At 36.6% G+C, this 19234-nt stretch overlaps 3 protein-coding genes across 3 annotated transcripts; 2 read left to right on the plus strand and 1 right to left on the minus strand.

Moving 5' to 3' along the window:
- Positions 1-928: 928 nt before the first annotated feature.
- Positions 929-2746, minus strand: LOC144424496 (uncharacterized). Its single transcript, XM_078113860.1, has 4 exons — positions 2589-2746; positions 1992-2065; positions 1711-1809; positions 929-1226 (listed from the first exon to the last, which is right to left on the minus strand). Exons 1-4 carry the CDS (start codon positions 2630-2632, stop codon positions 1087-1089), a joined length of 357 nt encoding a protein of 118 aa, XP_077969986.1. The 5' UTR covers positions 2633-2746; the 3' UTR covers positions 929-1086.
- A 2643-nt stretch (positions 2747-5389) lies between these two features.
- LOC144424468 (properdin-like) lies at positions 5390-18869 on the plus strand. The gene is made up of 4 exons (XM_078113808.1): positions 5390-5468; positions 17962-18135; positions 18276-18400; positions 18622-18869. The coding sequence occupies exons 1-4, from the start codon at positions 5390-5392 to the stop codon at positions 18763-18765; spliced, it is 522 nt and encodes a 173-aa protein (XP_077969934.1). The 3' UTR covers positions 18766-18869.
- LOC120331053 (uncharacterized) lies at positions 7892-17340 on the plus strand. Its single transcript, XM_078113732.1, has 13 exons — positions 7892-8033; positions 8544-8862; positions 10546-10649; positions 10767-10919; positions 11005-11122; positions 11275-11462; positions 11747-11911; positions 13427-13600; positions 14913-15077; positions 15579-15749; positions 16397-16564; positions 16757-16895; positions 17241-17340. The coding sequence occupies exons 1-13, from the start codon at positions 7949-7951 to the stop codon at positions 17338-17340; spliced, it is 2049 nt and encodes a 682-aa protein (XP_077969858.1). The 5' UTR covers positions 7892-7948.
- Positions 18870-19234: the final 365 nt, after the last annotated feature.

A 19234-nucleotide genomic window follows, 5' to 3' on the forward strand; every position in this document is an offset into this window, starting at 1 on the left:
GATTATTGCAAACGATTTTAAACAATTATGGCAATTTCCAAACTGTGTTGGAAGTATTGATGGGAAACATGTTGTCATACAAGCTCCTGCAAACAGTGGTTCATCATTTTTCAACTATAAAAAAACTTTCAGTCTGGTACTGCTTGCAGTTTCAGACGCAAAGTACAGATTTATTTACGTGGATGTTGGAGCGTATGGACGGCAGAGTGATGGGAATGTTTTTGCTTCATCATCTTTTGGAAAAAAACTCCTGGATGGTTCATAAGACCTGCCAAAAAGCACCATATTGGAAGGGATGATGGAGCCACTACCACACGTTTTTCTTGGTGACGAGGCTTTTCCCTTGAAAACCAATTTGATGCGTCCTTTTCCAGGTACCGGATTATCAAGAAGGTCCCGTATTTTCAACTATCGCCTCTCGAGAGCTCGCAGGGTTGTGGAGAATGCCTTTGGCATTATGGTATCTCGATTCAGAATTTTCCGCAGGCCTATATGCGTATCACCAGCCAGAACAGACTATATCATTAAAGCATGCACAGTCCTTCACAACTTTCTTAGATATGATTCTAATTATTTTGAGGCGGATTTCGTAGATCACGAGGTCAGTGAAGGTGCAGTGCAGGCCGAAGAAAATTCAGCAATGTTAAATATCAGGAAGATTGGAAGGCCGAGTGCGAAGGAGGCAGTAAAAGTTAGAGAACAATTCAGCGAATATTTTGTTAGTGAGAAAGGGGCACTGCCATGGCAGGATAAATATGTGTTCTCGAGTGGTCGAAATGCGATCTAAATGCACTATCCCCCCTATCATTCTTTGGTTTTATTGCTTCGTTTCACCTTTTCTGAATAAAAAAAATTTTGCTTCCGACTTGGTTAGCGGAATCTTTCATCTTGTTTTTATATATGTTGCCGCAGTGGAGATAATAGCAACTACGAGGGTAAATCACCAGACTGGTTGACATTTTAGGTACACTATTGGGTTAGCACTTACAGGGATGTACGAAAGCTACTGAGCAATGATATCTAGTTGGCAAGATTTAAAACAAAAAAAATATTCAGGAAAATTTATATTTAAGTAATATCAATAGTTTATTCAATGGAGTATTTAATTTCATTAATGAGATTCATGACTCCAACTTTGAACCTCCATCTTTTTTCCACACTCATCGTCTTAACCTCGTGAGCCATGCTCAACAAGAAGAGTTCATCAGGATCTTCCTGTATTTTCTCTAAAAACAAGAAACATTTATATATATATATAATTTTGGTTTGATACGTACCAGTAAGTAGATATTTTTTTGAGTGATCTGAGGCATAAATATTTCACCAAAAATTATTTACACAAATGAGAAAGTCAACAATTTAAACTAAAATAATGTAGGTGTCATGGTACTCGTGTAGTACGTGAATCAAGATGCCAGACATCGGAACATAGTATGTGTACCAGGTTAAGGTTCAACCCTAATTTCAGATACAAATACTACAGAAGGCACTTGGCTAGAATTCAAATTCTTAACAGAACTAAAATAAGGGAAATTGGAATAAAATTATGTCCCAACCTGATACACACACTACGTTCAAAGCGTCCGCCATCTTGGTTAACATCGTACGGGAGCGCCAATTATTTTGAAATAGCGACTCAAGATGGTTTCCAGGCATCCAAGTTATGAACCGCGATTCACTTTATAAGAATCACTGCTCGACTTGACTTACCTGATGACTGCTGCCATTTTTCTAACACAGCACTGAGGTCATCCCGGCTGCTTTTACGCTTTTTTGCCACAGGTGGTTGAAATTGGTCTGTTTCATCTGCTAAAAAAAGAATGGCATATTCGATCATATAATAGTATAGAATTCAAAAGCATTTTTTCAGAAAAGCGAATACAACTTATTTATTGCAACAGTGCATGATATTAGGGTATTTCATAATACAGTATTATACGTCTGACAATTAAAATTTATAAAATATTTTAAAATCATATTTTGGTGCTTACCTGATACCGCTTCCAATGTAACATCAACATCACTCGAAGATGGTGTATCCGGCATTGGCAGGTTTGATGTTGTACTGTAAATGTTTGTGCAGAAAGACGTTATCTTGTACTTACATTACAGTGCCTAATTTTGGTCACTTTATACAAAAGAATGTTCTGAGCTACCTAAGTACTGATGCCTAAATTACACAGACATACTGTATAATAAGTTTAGGATTCTGAACATAGCTATGAGAAAGAACACAGATGTTAAATATGTATAAAATGTCCAAATCTATTCAACATCAATTTTGTTCGAAATATGTTCAACTATAATTTTTTACATTTCCTAATTCTTTGCCTCATATTTTTTAATATGAAATCTAATTTGGAAATTGATAAAGATACCATACTCAAAAATAAAATTTTTGTATAAACTTCGAATAGTACATTATTTAGTGTTGGAACCCTGAAAGTTACCTTTATGCATATCCTGGTCAACTACAAAACACGATTCTGGTCTAAACTAACAGCCTTTCCTTGGTAAAAGCTTTATTATCAAAAGATACACTGACAATATGTAGAAAATGCAGGCTCCTTCCTTGTTCAAACACCCACCTCCTCATGGCTGTAAACGGTTCAAGGAACTCTAAGGATCTCATAAGGCTCCACTCAACCCGATGACTTGCCGCCGCACCAGATTTCAATTCTGCCCTTTTCTTCTTTTCCCTCCTATATTTATCTCGAAGGTTTTTCCACTTATTCTCGCATTCTTGCCCTTTACAGAATATGAAGAGGAAACTAGCTACCGGTACCTATCCGCCCATGGTAATTAATTTTGTGCTGGGTAGTGTGTTCTTATGGTTTACTACAATCTGACAATATCGTTAGACTACCGGTATTCAAATCATCGAGCTTTCACTAATTTGGATTTTTTTCAGCAATTGAATAGGTGCGATAGTCAGTTTTAATTTAATATGGAGGAAAAACTCATTGCTCTAGTTGAGGAATATCCTTGCCTGTATAATACCACACAGGACTCGTACCGCCGAAAGGATTTCAAAGGCAATGCTTGGGCAGAGATAGCTCGAGAGATGGGTATGCCATGTAAGTAGTCTGATTAGAGTACTTAAGTTTTTTAGACTTGGCCTATGGCTTGTCAGGAACTAGTCCAATTTTGCAGCAAATGAATTGTTTTATACTGCTGAAAATGATAGTAGCCTAATCGATGTAAATAAGCTAAATGATGACTAGATTACGAGGTATCGGTATTGGTTAATTTAGTTGAATCGCCTTTAAAGAAAGTGCTATGTTTTGCTAAAAGAACTACGGTACCGGTACCGGTACCATGTCCGAACCCGCAGGTACTACTACTATCTGCAGATGATACAAATCGCTCTAGTAATTCTGAACTTCTACACTCTGAAGCCTATAGGCTAGTTATAAAAGCCAACTCGAAAACCAGGAAAATAGTTCAAAACTTTCACTTATCACATGAAAAACAACCAGTTTCCCTTCGGAAACCACCAAGACGAGCGGAGCAAGACTGTCAGTACGGCGAACTGCGTTCAGAAAACGCTACTCGAGCGTTCGCCAACGTAGATAAACTCAGCGCAGACCACCGCAGACGAATAAAATAAAACAAACAAAGAAAATACGGTGCGGTGAGTTTGCACACTGTCGTGTATACCGGCCTTTACGGTGGTGAAAATACGCTACAAAGTGAAATATTTCTGTTTTTTTTTGGTTTCAAAAACTAATAGGTACTCCTGAAGTATGCGCACCAAGATGTCGCATAACCTGAACCCTAATCTGTTACACCAGTGGTCGGCAACCACCGGGCCGCGGAAAGGTTACCGCCGGTCCGCAGAGAGGTGACACAAAAACGGACAAGACCGTAATAAAACCTCTACAATCTAACCACAAACCCTACGACTAAAAATCAGCAATAAATGCGGCCCGCGAGCTAATTTGTTGGGGCCCTTGAACGACCCGACATTTAATAAATAAAATGAAAATTAATCCCAAAATTATTATTGTCTCTACACGAATTTATGCGGTGACAATTGCTGCTGTACGGCGCTTCTTATGTAACAAGTAGCGTCGGTTGCATGTCGTTCGAGTTAATTTTGATTTTTAAAATTTGAAAATGTCTGGGAAACGGAGCGACGCGGGTCGACCATTCCAAAGTGCTTGAACGGAAAAATATTTTCCTTTCTTGCGCATTCCAAAACCAGTTTGCTCGATATGCCCAGTCAGCATCGCAGTTGTTAAGGGTTTCAATGTTAAACTCGTTACGAAACGAGTCGTCGAAAATTCGACCCCGAGACCCGGGACTGCGCCACAGATCATCTGTGCGACAGTGCAAAACGTGTAATGTGCACGTTCGGAAGAACATATGGCCTTGAGCAGCTTTATCCAAATGCATTACACTTAGATTAAATTTCGTACTTGCTTGTCAGATCATCATTTGGACGACGAGTTGCCATAAAAACATCATCTTTCACATTGATATTAAGTATATAAAAACAATGTATTGTTGGAAAATAAAAAAAACGCCACATATACATCTCATTGGGACAGGCTTTCAACACAGCAATAGAAGGGTAGCAATGCAAATGCGCCATAATTTGAAGTTTAATTATGGTAGCGATTGTTCGAAGGCGGAAATATTGCGGCCCGCGCGCTACCAGGAATGTTTATATTTGGCCCGCAAGTACATTAAGTTTGCCGACCACTGCATTACACTATTGAGCAACATGTCTGCTTCATAAACAATTGCCATGTCAGTATGTCGCAATAATGCTGGGTCTGGGTAATTGTTTTCTCTACGCCCGTATAAGAATGTCTCTCATCAGTCCGACTAAGATCTCCCCAACAAAACGATACAGGCATTGTTAACTTTCCCGAAATCTTAATGTGAGGCCTGGTTTTCAATATTAATAACTACAAAAACGAAATAGGCTGGAAGTAAGAAACACGTTACGTGTGTCAATGTCGACCATATCTCGAATATGGGAACAGTTAATGGCCATCAAACAAATACAGTCATCACATTAAATAGCATCACCGTCATTTTTAGTATATTGTCAACATAAATTTCCTAATGCGTTTAATTTATTGCGTTTGTATAAAGGTGGTCCCGCCAAAAGTTTGGTCAAGCTTTACCGGTCCGTCACTTGAAAAAGGTTGCCGACCACTGTGTTACACAACCTGAGTTCAGGTTGTGCGCCATATTGGTGCGCATACTTCAGGAGGTCCAACTATTATATATACTGATACAGTTTTTCATCATACAATGATGACTTTTAAAAATCTTATACAACTGGGGGCCTTGGAGAAATACATGTAGTGTAACCTGTGGAGTTGGAATAGAAACATCAATAAAAAACTGTTTTGACAATAATAGAAAAATTGTCATGAGCTCCTTATGTGGCGAAGAAACGGCTACGCGACAAGGAATTTGTCGCTTGCTACAATGTAAATCATCAAATACAGGTAGGGTAAGACTTTGAAACAAATGAAGTTATAAAACACATAGTTCATTCAATAAAAAATAAAAACGCTTCTAAAGTTAATTGTTTATTTGTCAATTGTGCCAATGCTCACTTATATCTATATTCATTTATTAACACTAATATTTCAGCTTTCACTTGTGTGCTTGGATCGTCATTTCCGAATGCACCGTTTCCTGTGATGGCGAAAATACTGAGATTTTGTCTAGGACATATATATGTCTCGATAAAAATGGAAACAATGTTAGAGATAGTCATTGTGGATTAAGATTCTTTCAGAATTGATGATTGCAATACGAACTCGTGTGATGGTAAGATAAACATCGGGACAGTAAAACGAACCGCAAAGAATGTAAATATTTTTCGTTCGAAGGTGTTTCAGCAACCTGACATAAAGAGGTTAGAATTTTTTTACAAATACCAACTACAAATATATTTCTTTTAATAGGAGGAGGACGTTTTTATGTATGGGGTAGGTGGGAACTTTGATCAGTATGCCGAATTACCTCAACAGATTCGGATCGATGCGACGGCTATCAAACAACTTTTCGATCATGCAAAAATGGACGTAGTGTGAGAAGTTTATAAAATTGTTAATTACTGACTTAATCTTGATTTAAGTATTTTTTTGTTTTGATTGTTGTAATTAAAAACCCATGCCATTCTGCAAAATATATAGGCTATTCTATTTCAAATGCAAAAGATGACGAAATTTAAAATATATATGTTCTTTGTGAGATAGTATAATTTTGAAATAATGCAAAATTTGAAATATGGAATTTATACTAGCTGGCAGAAATAAATAAATTATGTTTTGCAGAGCGTTCCACTCCATCAATGAAGTCAGCCACAAAAAAACTTCAAACAAAGATCTTGTGCACCTCTCGGGTGTGATGATTCAATTCCAATTGTAGAATTTGAAGATTGGCGGAGTGAATTCTTCGATTCGGGAATTGGAAGATAATTGTTCAATATAAAATGATCTTCATTTGAACAAACTCCCCATAAAATAAACAGTTACTCCGTGCTACATTCGATGAAACATAAAATATTTTAATGGCTTCCTCATAATAGAAATGTTTTAATGAGATATGCGTGTTCACATCGGAATCACTTTAATTAAGTGCAATCCAAATGAGAAGCCACGGCTGTAAAAAAAATCACCAAAATAAGAATTTTATGGCCATGACTTGGATCTGTTCATTCATATAAATTGGTGATCTATCATTCGTGCTTGTAATGTGTTCACAACTTAAGACTGTTATAATATTTTTTCAATAAACAGTTTACCTTATTCATGTCACTTTTATTCAAAAGATTTATTGCTGTGATATCAAGCCGATGTACATTTAACTAGGGTCGGTTTCAAGCCGATTTTATCAAATGGGGCCCCTCACCTTGAGGGGGGTCTTTTCAGTTTTATGAGATACAAAATACTACGAAAAACGTAAAATAAAAGGTGAAATAATCTTCCTTATAATATCGATTTGTTATACATGGTAAATTATCGTAATGTCACCATTAGACGTTAAATTATTCTATTCTGCTTTATGTTCGAACACCTGATAGAAAATAAGATATTTACAACATTTCCTGGTGTTTTCATTGCATTGAGGATTTATTTAACGATGCCAATAACTGTTGAATCAGGGGAAAGAAACTTTTCAAAGCTGGAACCAATTAAAACATGCTTGAGTTCTGCGGTCGCACAAGAAAGACTACAAAGAAAGCGAGATTGCTTAAGTCAAGATATTGACTCTAAAAATATTTTGAATGATGTTGCTAATAAAAAGGCTAGAAAAGTCTATTTCTGAAATAGTAACATGTAAATGCCTATTTTGATGTTGAAAGAAAAAACAGTAAACGCATCCACATTACCCTAATTTTCTTTCCTAGCAAATTGGAAAATAATGAATTTAAATGAAATGATGAATAAAATAAATTTCATGAAGAATCGTGATTGGTGAAATAGCTCGGGGCAATCGAGACAACATCAGTACGCGATGGATTAGTTGGATAAGCAGTTTTGGACAGTTTGCAATGTATGTATGCCTGCCGCAAAAAAGAAATTAGCTGTAGATGATATCATAGTTCCAATTAAGATTTAAGTTTATTGAAAACATACAGAGCATAGCGCAAGAAAATTTAGAAACCTGATATACAGAGAAAGGGTATTAGTAGTCTGTTTTTCGTAATATAGCAGCCTCTCTAACCACTTCTAAAGATAAAAGTGCAGCGCAGTTTTTTTAATCGGTATTCTTTAAAAAATATACTGGTAAGGGAATCAGAGTGTTTCTAAAAGCTAGCTGAAAAAACGTAAAAATAACGGGCAAGTTGACAATTTACAAAATAAATAGAAAAAAATAGTAAGAACTAATTTAAGCTTATAACAATTTTAGTAAAAAATAAAAAATTTTATATAAACGAATTCATTTGTTTGCAAAAATAAGGATTCCAGAAGAAATGAAAGTTACTTTACATTTGAATTATCTCATTTCAATACTCATCATCGTATGCGAATCAGCTGTCAACGTATTGGAAGAGAAAGGTGAGGACTGTTAATCTTAATGATGTAATCGTTTACGAAATTTCATTGTAAAAAGAACTCAAATAATAAATCAAATACATGTTTTGCGTTGAAATTGATCACATTACGTAAAATAGTAAGTGAAGCATGTCTGCATGGTTTCCTGAATATCAGTCAAATATACGCGCGAAAGCACGTAATAGGCTACTTTAAATACATATAATATACAACGGGTGATGATAGCAAATTGAACCCCATATAAAACAGTAACATTAGACTGTAATGAAATTTATCTGTTATTGTTAAAGACAGTGATTTTTATGTATTGATCCTATCTACAGATGTCTACCTAAAACAGCCATGCTGCCTGATTTTCTAGTTTCAGTTTATAAGAGTCCTATATTATTTTCACCTGTAAAAATAATAAATTATAATGGTTGTAATAACAATCATTACAACCAATATTCTTAGCAAACACAATTCATAGATCCCAACTGTTTCCTGGAATAAATGTACTTTATTTTTTGACAGCATCCTGGGAATCTTGGTTCCGTATATCAGATATATGTGTGATAGAGATAGAAGGAGACTATGGTTATCTCGTTGAAGAATGGATACGGCGTTGTAAACTCGGAGATCGAATCGTGAATGACACTATGTGTGAAGGACCAAACAAATTTGTAATTCCTTGTCAAGGAGGGGGCGAACATGTAGTTGGGGGAGACCCTGTACTGAGTTTGATAGAATCACCGTGGCAAGTCTTCATAGAACTTGACAATGGCGCTGATCAATGCGGAGGTTCACTCATAAGACATGATTGGATTTTGACTGCTGCTCATTGTTTCCAAGGGTTAGTAAAAACTGCGTGGTTAGTATAAAATAGAGTACTGAATCCGAACGCGGAAGGTATATACTCTGTATTGTAATGGTTACAAACAGTGGTGGGATTCAAATTTTTTGTCAGCCGGTTCCATCACACAAATGTCATATATATTTTTCAGCCGGCTCTGTTACAAAAAGTCATGTTTTTTCAGTAATGCTAACCTAACCGGTTGGCTGATCTCATAAAATTCCGTGAGACGGTTCTATGGAACCGTGCAAACCGGCTGAATCCTATTACTGGTTACAAACTGATAGTCGTGGGACTGAAACAAAAATTGTTGTTATGAAATTTTGAATATTGCCTAATTGCTTGATCATAACACAGAATTCCTTTTCCGTTCTGACCTTTTTGAAATTGGGTTACATTACGACAGTGGTTCCACTCAAACTGATAACATCAAATGAAATGTACTCCGTGAAATGCAACAAAATATTGAAGTAAATGAACAGTATATAACGGAACTAGATAGCGATCGGAGACCGCAGACTTATAGATCTTCTTGTGTTCAATATTTTACTAGACCAGCCCTACAAAGTCAAAGCGGCCTGTAACCAAAATACCTAAGCACTCCACATCGCAGACAGGGCATTGTTACGCACACAATCATTCGCAAAAATTTCTGATCCGCATAGGTGAAAAAATTTAAAAAAATGCGTGTGGAGCAGATTCAACCTCGCTTTCGTGAGATATCGCGTAAAATACGAAAGTGTCTGACAGAGGAATAGACAAATACCTATTAACATAATATACCGATCGAGATCGATAAGTAATGGTTTGTATTAATGTTTTGGTATGGAATGTGCATCTAGAACAAAAAGCTCAAATCAATTAAAAATTTCTAATAATAAACTGTCAAATAATTTCTGATATACAGTACATACAATATAACTCCACGTCTACATAAAAGAGTGTCAATGTTGAATGATCAAGCATATAACACCTGGAGAGGAGGTATTCAGAATTCAGATTCGTTCTAACAGCCCAACATGCTGTTCGTTTTATGAACTTCCATGTGAACACGTATTTTCAGATTTAAGACACGTAACTTTGTCTATGTAACATAGAACAACGAAAGAACTAGATAGCGATTGGAGACCGCCGACTTATCGATCTTCCGCATCCGCATGTTCAATATTTTTACTCGTCCAGTGCCACAAAGTCGACGTATACCCAAAATACCTAAACATCGCAGACAGGGCATTGTTACGCACACAATCGTTCGCAAAAATTTCTGATCCGCATAGGTGTAAAAATCTAAAAAGTCAATAGCAACACCGCGTGTCCTATCACCAATTAAAAAATATCTCACTAATTATAGGACATAATTTATCCAAAATCAATAGGCTTCTGGTCCGAGATATGATGAACGCACAAGTAAAATGGAGCAGATTCAACCTCGCTTTCGTGAGATATCGCGTGAGTCTAAAAGACACCTATCAACATACTTACCGATGGAGATCGATAAGTAATGATATTTCTTACGGGCCAGCGAAAACGGCTAACGGCACCATTCCGGAGACCGGTGGTTGGGAAATATTTCACTCCAAATTTTTTTACAGAAGTTTTCTTTCACAACTATGTCACGAACATGAACGTGATGTGGGTGTATCTATTTCGAATGTATGATATGAAATTAAACTTTTAAAACAGGGGTAGTCAAATTGTAACGAGAATAACCATGGGGACGACTAGTAAATATGGAAACACGGCAGACGCTGTAAATACAACGGCAGAAAGGATTATTTGTCATGAAGGTGAAGTCTTCGTTTTACCTAAATTGTAGCGTAATTTTATAGATATCTATATTTTAAATGTATGGTAATGTTTGAATACAAGAAGTTATTGTTAATGCTTTTTAATTCGGACTTCAGACTATACGTCACGAACTTGGGAAAACGACATATGTCTAATTAAGATTCCGTGGCTGAAATCTCGAGGAATATGGTCCATTATCGATATATCACCTGATTATATTGCTGATAACATGTCATTTTGTCGTGTGACTGGCTGGGGATATGTTGATGGTACGTAATTCATATAAACTTGACTAATACAAATATTTTTTATCCTATATATCTACAGGCTATTAATAAAACTTGTTAATTGCAGATATGACGCTACCAGAGCAGTTACAAAAAGGTAGCGTAGAAATAATAGACCAAAATATTTGTAAAGATTGGTACAAACAAATTGGTGATACCATTCCTAACCGTACAATTTGCGCCGGGTGAGTAGAGAGATTCTCCTTCTTCATCCTTGTCCTGTTTTTCCGTCTTCTATATTTACACTTTGACATCTTATTTCCACCTGAAACATTTTCCTTTCAGACCTATTTCGTTTATTCTCTTGTATGCTAATTCCCATGATCTTAATCGACAGATATGAGGCCGGCGGCATAGACACTTGTGGAGGGGACAGTGGCGGTCCGCTTGAATGTAATGGATTACTATACGGCGTGACAAGTTTTGGACCCGAGAAATGTGGATCAGCAAGATTACCCGGAGTTTACACAAAAGTGGCAGATTTCTATGAATGGATAGAGGAGGTTATTTCTAAATCCCTCAAAGGTGTGCACATTTCAATTCAATTACTGCGATCATATTACCACGCCTACCTGGTACTCTCTGCACATCTGTTTAGAAAAATAGTTTTTTGCTAGTATAGAGTTTGCTACTATAAATTCGTATGAGAATCAGGTAAAATGATTAGGCCAACTTTCTTGCAAAAGTTAACTAGAATCTCATCTGGATGAGCTAACAAGCCAATAATAATGCAAGCCCCTGCAATAGTCTTAATTTTGTTGTTAAATAAGCACGTGTTTTTCCGATCCTTTCGCAAAGTATTTTTGAAGGTTACCACTGGAGTTCATGGGCAGAGCAATGCAGTGTCACTTGCGGGGAAGGTGAAATGTATCTTAGACGTAATTGCTTAAACGAGCATAACGATACCGTTGATCCACAAAATTGCGATGGGATTCATTACGATATTGACATATGTGTTCTTCCAGATTGTAAGGGTGAGGATTTATTTGGCATTATCGAACTGATAAGTGCTAACTAGTTGTATTAATTTTAACCAAGTTTAGGCAGTGGAAAGTTTGCTATAAATTGACCAAACTGTGTAAAACATAGACAAACAATAATCCAAGCGAGTGAATGCACTCATTGTGACAACAGAATATATGACGGCGACTAAGCTCCAGGGATCACCAAACTTTTTTGACCGCGGGCCCGGTATGACTCAAAACTATGTTTAAAACGGACAAATATTTTTGTCACTGCAATACAATTAATTCACAAAAGTTGGAAAATCCATTCTTTTTATTCAACAATATAAATTCTACATTTCTGAAGACTTAAATAAATATTAAATTCTATATCGCAAAATATAGATAGCATCCCAGCAAAATAAATAAACAATATTACTAGACAACTACCCTGAGGTTAGCTGTTAGCAAAGCATTGCTGTCATGAATATCCGCATGTGAGCAGTACAGAAGTTAATGTGACTTGTGAAATAGGGGCAGTGCGCGAGAGATTACAGTACTATTAGTTAGCACAAAATGTACGTTCGACGTTCACTTTAGCACAAGAAACGTACACAGCAACAGTTTCGCCGAAAGCCTGTAGTGCATCCTTCGCAGAAAACGTTGCGTACCGGTGAAGAACTTTAGCCTATTCTATCACATCAATTTGTAGACTAATTTTTGATTACTGCTATGAAAATACAACTCCTATGAAGACAAAATGCTGATCGACTTATTTGATTCATGCTTAAATTTCCGAACCACAACCAAAAACTACCGAATAGAATTCAAAATCGCGACTGAAAATCTGTACGAGTAACAAAATTATCTGGGAAGAGGAGAAAAGACCCATTGTTACGTCATTTTTTGCATCTTGCTGATTGGCCAATGTTACGAAACAAACAAGAAAGTCGATGCTCGGGGAAATATCCCTTGAAAGAACATTTTGATATTTTTTCGTGTTATTACGGGCCAGATGAAAGGACGCCACGGGCCGGATCTCGCCTGCGGGCCGTAGTTTGGTGACCCCTGGACTAAGCGATTCATATGCGTGCTATGCCGAGCGCTTCCATCATATTTTCCGGTAGTAGAAATTTTTGTTATTAACAGAGCATTTCAAAATTTACTCTTGAACTTCTGCAGGCAGAACCATATTAACGCTACAAACGACCACACAGATAAATCGATTTGTATGTTACTGCTTGCAGCAAGTTTCTCAAATGTGAAACCTAATTTTCACGTTCAGAATAACTTCAAATTATTACTGTCATGTTTAAAAAACAAAACTGAAGCACCACAGTTGTTTAAATAATTAAAACACTATTGTAACACAATCTATTTATGTTCTTAAACAAAGATGAGAAAATTCAATGCGCAGGATTTCTAATTGTTACATATTGAAGATTTTATTATCAGGGGCGTGTCAAACTTTTTTGCTACCCGTCGCGAGTTTCTGATATTGCTAACGATATTGCGTAAAAATACTGCTTTTTTCACAATTAACAGAATACTCATGGTCCGATTGGAAAGGAGAGTGCAATGCATCGTGTGGAGAAGGAAGCGTGGAGATGACTCGTGAATGCCAAGAGAAAATCAGTAAAAAACGGGAAGAACCCATTTTATGCGGCGATTACCCGACAAATATATATGGCAAATGCTTGCATGCCAAAGAATGCGAAGGTAATTCATGTAAAATACCCTAACCATAATTGTTGGAAGGCTCAATATTAATTATGGCAAACGCAAGACTAGATTGATCTGTTGCTGTAGTAACCAGAATATCATTCTTACTATTCGGCCTTTGACTAACTGACGTATATATGGACTTATACCTAGATCAATTTTTTAGCGTGGTCGAAATTATTCATATTATAGATTCCAAGTGGATTGAATGGGTCGGAGTATGTTCCGTTCCAAACGGCATAGGAATATAAATCCGTGATCGAGATTGCCTTGATATTGATAATAAGGTCGTCGGTCGGGAGAATTATTTTTCGTTCGGAACATCGTTCTGAATTTTGTTGATCAACAATATTTAATTTATTAACTTTTACGCATGGTGAATTTCGATATTTCCACGGTAAAAACGACTAATGGCGTGTAAGGATTCACTGGTATTTCTAAATGCTACTTGAGTCTCATTTAAGAAGAATGGTTGATTACAAAAAACCTATTCCAAGTTCGCCAGGAAAACAGTTGGTAAATTTTTTTGACAAGATTGAATTAAGTAGTGTTGTGCTCTACTATATATGTTTCCCTAATTCAGTGTAATAAACTGATTTTTTTCATGGTGGAGATTTGGGAAAATCAGAAAAACAATGCCCACTGTGGTACGCGTACAACTACTGGTATGCGAAGTATGTGGTACTCGAGAAGCCTACATTCTTTCACTAAATTTCTTTCTTTCGACCTAGGGGAGTTCTTAGTTGAGATGGGGTATATAATATTTTAAGTTTTTGTTGAGGCATCGTGGCAAATTATGTCCGTGGTAAGAAACGTCTTTTTTCTCTCACCACTGTGACGTCATAGAGTGCCTAGGATTGATGCGCGCACAGATTCGCCCTTAGCGCACCGAGGTTGTTATCGTGCTTGAACTGAATTATCGAAATAGTAAATTTCAGCACTGAGTAGGCGGCTGTTCAAGCTGATTTGTGAACAGCAGAGACAAAACACAAGGATTGTTCTCCAATAAACTTCTGGCTTAACCGCGTGAGAGTGCGAGCGGATATCCCCATCCCTGATGATATCAGGCACGGACGCATTAAATTGGTGACTGTGTTGTCAGAAAGGCGGAAAATTTATGACTGTCTTCGGCTTGATCAACTTTTGTAGGTGGTACGCGAGCACTGCATAAAATCCCGAAATGGCACGTGGGTGAAGACTTTTTTTTTGCACTATTCATTTCATTTGCATCATTTATGCCCAATATTATTGAAATGCTAGAACACTGCACTGCGTTTCATGTACATTAAAATTAGAGCTTTTATATCAGAATATCACTGGGAAGAGTGGAAAAGCCCTTGTGACGTGACGTGCGGAGTTGGAACTGAATTTATTTTAAGAGTTTGCTTCGATCAAAAAAACAGCGAAGTGTCTCCTGAAAACTGTGGCGTGAATTCAACACAAATCAGAACGTGTTTGACTCCGCCATGCAAAAGTGAGGTTCTAATTTATTTTTTGTCTTTGCTTTCAATGCAATGTAGGACTATTTTACTTGTGAAAAACGTAAAATTGGTCCGCTCAAAAAATCTGATATTCCAAATGCATTTAAATAGGGAAGGTTTCAATACAGAAGCTTGAGTGGTATTACTGATTTATGCTTTCTTGCCAATTTTGTTACCTTACACTCAGTGGTGGGATTCAAATTTTTTGTCAGCCGGTTCCATCACAAACGTTTCTGTTACAAACAGAACACTGACACTAACCAGTAAAGCTAACCGGTTCGCGGATCTCATAAAATTCCGTGAGACGGTTCTATAGAACCGGCTGAATCCCACCACTGCTTACACTCCCTTTTTGCGACAGTACATTCGACGTCTACATTTTAACTTACGTGATGACTTACGACTTACTTTAACTTAACTTATGCTATATACGGCATAGCGTTTAGCACCTAATTATATTTTCTGGTCGAATAATCTGTTGATTTGTTTTGTAGTATACGAATGGGGAGAATGGGAAAGTACTCACTGTGGTGTTACATGTGGAGTCAGCTTTCAAACACGAGTAAGATCTTGCTTCGATGAGGATCACAACAAAGTTGACAACGCTAACTGCCCACCCGGATTATCGTCTGAACGAAAATCGTGTCGCATGCCTCCATGTAAAGGTGTGGTATGAGCTATTTCAAAATGCAATGATAAGCTCCATGTTTATTGATCAATTTAGATTGCAAAAGATAGGTAGACTGTTCTTGAACTGTATTAATTCTCATCCTTTCCTACAATGTGTAATAGCTTGATACTTAAAAATCGCATATGTGAAACACAAAGTACGATTACCAAGTGGGTCACCGCGTTAACAAATGATTGTTGTTTTTTTGGTTAACAATAAGGTTTACACCATATATTTGTATAGGTTCCATTACATTTGAACCCACGACAATTGCACCTGCATACTATTGCACCGCCACCTATGGATTTTTTTTCGTTTTATTTCTGTTAGGATATTTTAGTTATATATATAATTCGGCAAAACCACACGGTACTCACCGTAAATTATCCTTTTTAATTTTTTGTTTGAATATTGTATGAGATTGTTTTTTGCTGGCTAATAAAATAAACTCGACTGACTCAATGGCTAATTCGTTATCTGTTGGAAATCGTTATCATTAAATTTTAATTTCGTTTATAGAATGATTGAAGTCTAATACCTAACATAGCCAAAGACATTACCTATACATTCAAAATAATTTCTTCTCTAGAATATATTATATTCCCATAATAACACTCACTAATATAACATTAAATATTCCAGTTTATCGTTGGGGACCATGGAAAAAATCTTGCAGTGTAACTTGCGGAACGGGACAACGCCGTAACATACGCCGATGCTTGGATGAAAGAAATAGCATTGTCGATAAAGAATATTGCAAGGGGCGAGATCAGATTACAAGACCGTGTAAACGCAAAGCATGTCCTATGGGTTTGATCATATTACTTTAGAGATGCGCATTAACACACAATTACCCGATTCGGCGTATTTATCTTATTTCAAATTACGTTACGGTGGTGAATATACATTACAAAGTGAAAAACACAAATAATTAAGAATTTTTTCGGTTTCAAAAATTTGATATTTAGTTACATGTTTCAATCATACAATGATGACTTTCAGGAATTTCATACAACTGGGGTCCTTGGAGAAATACATGTAGTGTAACCTGTGGAGTTGGAATAGTAACATCCATAAGAAACTGTTTGGACAATAATAATAAAGTTGTCATGAGCTTTTTATGTGGCGAACAAGCGGTAGGGTAAGACTATTGTACAGTAGATCAGTAGTTCCAAATTGTGGGTGAAGACCCCGGATGGGGTCGCGTGAAGATTTTTCGGGGTCGCCTAATTTCTGTCAAACATGCGCACTAAAGTGACTAGGGTTTGAAAGTTGGAAAGTGATATATATTTGTGCTGGTCGGCAGGTACCTGAAAAGTGCCTAACTTCGAAAAAAAAAACATTTATTGTCAAAACGGCGCCAAAATTGCTCGGTAAAACATTCACGCAGCAGTTAACCTTTCCAGCTGGTCGGCAGGTACCGGCATTTGTAAAATGCAATTGAGTGAGAGTGTTACGAGCGCGAATAATATTCCCTTTTTTGCAGCTTTTTCGATCATGTTACATACCGACGTCATCTAATTGGTCGAAACGAGAAAGAGAATGCATTATCGAGAGAATGCATTATCGCTGGTGCGAAAACATAATGTGGCCTATTTTGCGAAATATTACATGCTATTAATATGGAAGGTTTAAATAGATTATAATCCATAGTTACGCAATGCACATTCGCTACACTAGCATAATAAAAGGCACTTGAATAATGTGATTCCGATTTTCATGCTCTGTTTTACTTTCGAAGTAATAATGGAGCAATCTGTATTACGTTAATATTGAACCGAAAAAGACGCTGTTGGAAAATACTGAATAAGATGTCAAATTTATGTATATTTAGGAGCAATCTCACTATATCCGGAGTATCGTAAGACCGCCTATGTTTCACCAACGAACCGTTATAATTGTTCGGATGTAATAGATTTTTACATCGTCGTTTTCATACGATGCCACGTGTTGTCAAATTTTCTGAGATTTCCGCGTTTTTTTTTCGGCGCATTGCTATTCATATATTTTTTGGGACAATGTGTTAACCGTCAACGTCTACTTGCTACTCTCTATATATATATAGGCTACAGGTACATTGTTCTCATTGAGATAACTAAACTACTATACTAATTTTAGAAGTTGCTGAACATTTCTAGTTGTGGGATCGCGAGTATTCACAATTGTTGCAATGCTTTATTGTACATATATATATTTACTTATTTTAGCTTTTACTTGGGGTCCTTGGAACGTTATTTCCGAATGCACTGTTTCTTGTGGAGGGGGTACTGAGATTTTGTCTAGGACATGTCACGATCAGAATGGAAATGATGTTAGAGATAGCCATTGTGGAATACAAGATTCTTTCAAAATTGATGATTGTAATACGAACTCGTGTCATGGTAAGATACAATAAATTGTTGTTAGATTCTACGTTGGTCAATCGAAATATTTGTTGATACCCCTCAACCTGTCCGCCTTAGATAGCGAAAAAGTTGAATTTTTTTTAACTAACCACTACAAATCTATTTGTTGTAAATAGGAGGAGCAAGTTTCTATGTATGGGGTAGGTGGGAACCTTGGTCAGCATGCCGAGTTACCCCAACGAATTCGGATCAATGTGACGGTTATCAAACAACTTTTCGATCATGCATGAATGGACGTCGTGTAAGAAGTTTATAAAATTGTTAATTAATGACGTAATCTTGTGTATTCTTCTGTTTTTGAATTTTATTTATTATAAATCGACGCCATTATATATAGGCTATTCTGTTCAAATATCCAAGATGTCGAAACTTGAAATCTCTCCTGTGTTGGAATAGTGCAAAATTTGAAATATTAAATTGATATATACTAATTGGCAGAAATGAATAAATTATGTTTTGCAGAACGTTCCACCTCATCAATGTAGTCAGCCACCGGAAAACTTCAAACAAAGAGCTTGTACACCTTCCGGGTGTGAGGATTCAATTCCAACAGTAGAATTTCAAGAATGGCGGAGAGAATTTTTCGATTCGGGAATTGGAAGATAATTGTGCAGTATAAAGTGATCTTGGCTTGAACAAAACTCCCAAGAAATGATATTACCTCCCTCCATGTATTGTAAAATTTATAAATACACATCTTAGCTTAGTCACTTATTTCCATATATATAGAGTTACCATATTTTTTAGACTTCAAAGCGGGACGCCGCCAAAGACACGACCCCTTAGCTGTGATCCTGTAACTTTACAGTTTCCGATTTTACTACAAAGGCCTACATTTAAAGCCATCCCGACTGTCTTCATCGACAATATTGTCATCGGGAGTTCATGCGCATATTCTCTGTCTAAATATCGGGTTCAGTTCGAAAAATAGAAAGGAATCTAACGATACAAATGGTCCGAATTTAGATTCTTTTATGTACAGCAATAGGAACAAAGAATAATGAAATAGTCTGCCGTTTTTAAGCATTGAGAATTTATTTATTCGCCCAAGCATGTTTTTCTGTAGATAACACCT

The sequence above is a fragment of the Styela clava genome, chromosome 6 (assembly GCF_964204865.1).
Source record: "Styela clava chromosome 6, kaStyClav1.hap1.2, whole genome shotgun sequence".
NCBI lineage: Eukaryota > Metazoa > Chordata > Ascidiacea > Stolidobranchia > Styelidae > Styela > Styela clava.

Bases quoted from the DNA above. Each gene is read 5' to 3' on its own strand.
- LOC144424496 (XM_078113860.1), bottom strand. From the start codon at position 2,632: ATGAGATCCTTAGAGTTCCTTGAACCGTTTACAGCCATGAGGAG. The intron at 1,810-1,991 runs GTAAGCACCAAA...TTCTTTTTTTAG, and splicing joins TACATTGGAAGCGGTATCAG to CAGATGAAACAGACCAATTT. The intron at 1,227-1,710 runs GTAAGTCAAGTC...TCTTGTTTTTAG, and splicing joins AAAATGGCAGCAGTCATCAG to AGAAAATACAGGAAGATCCT.
- LOC120331053 (XM_078113732.1), top strand. From the start codon at position 7,949: ATGAAAGTTACTTTACATTTGAATTATCTCATTTCAATACTCATCATC. The intron at 10,920-11,004 runs GTACGTAATTCA...TGTTAATTGCAG, and splicing joins TGGCTGGGGATATGTTGATG to ATATGACGCTACCAGAGCAG. The intron at 15,078-15,578 runs GTGAGGTTCTAA...TTTGTTTTGTAG, and splicing joins TTTGACTCCGCCATGCAAAA to TATACGAATGGGGAGAATGG.
- LOC144424468 (XM_078113808.1), top strand. From the start codon at position 5,390: ATGAGCTCCTTATGTGGCGAAGAAACGGCTACGCGACAAGGAATTTGT. The intron at 5,469-17,961 runs GTAGGGTAAGAC...TACTTATTTTAG, and splicing joins ATGTAAATCATCAAATACAG to CTTTTACTTGGGGTCCTTGG. The intron at 18,401-18,621 runs GTAAGAAGTTTA...TATGTTTTGCAG, and splicing joins CATGCATGAATGGACGTCGT to AACGTTCCACCTCATCAATG.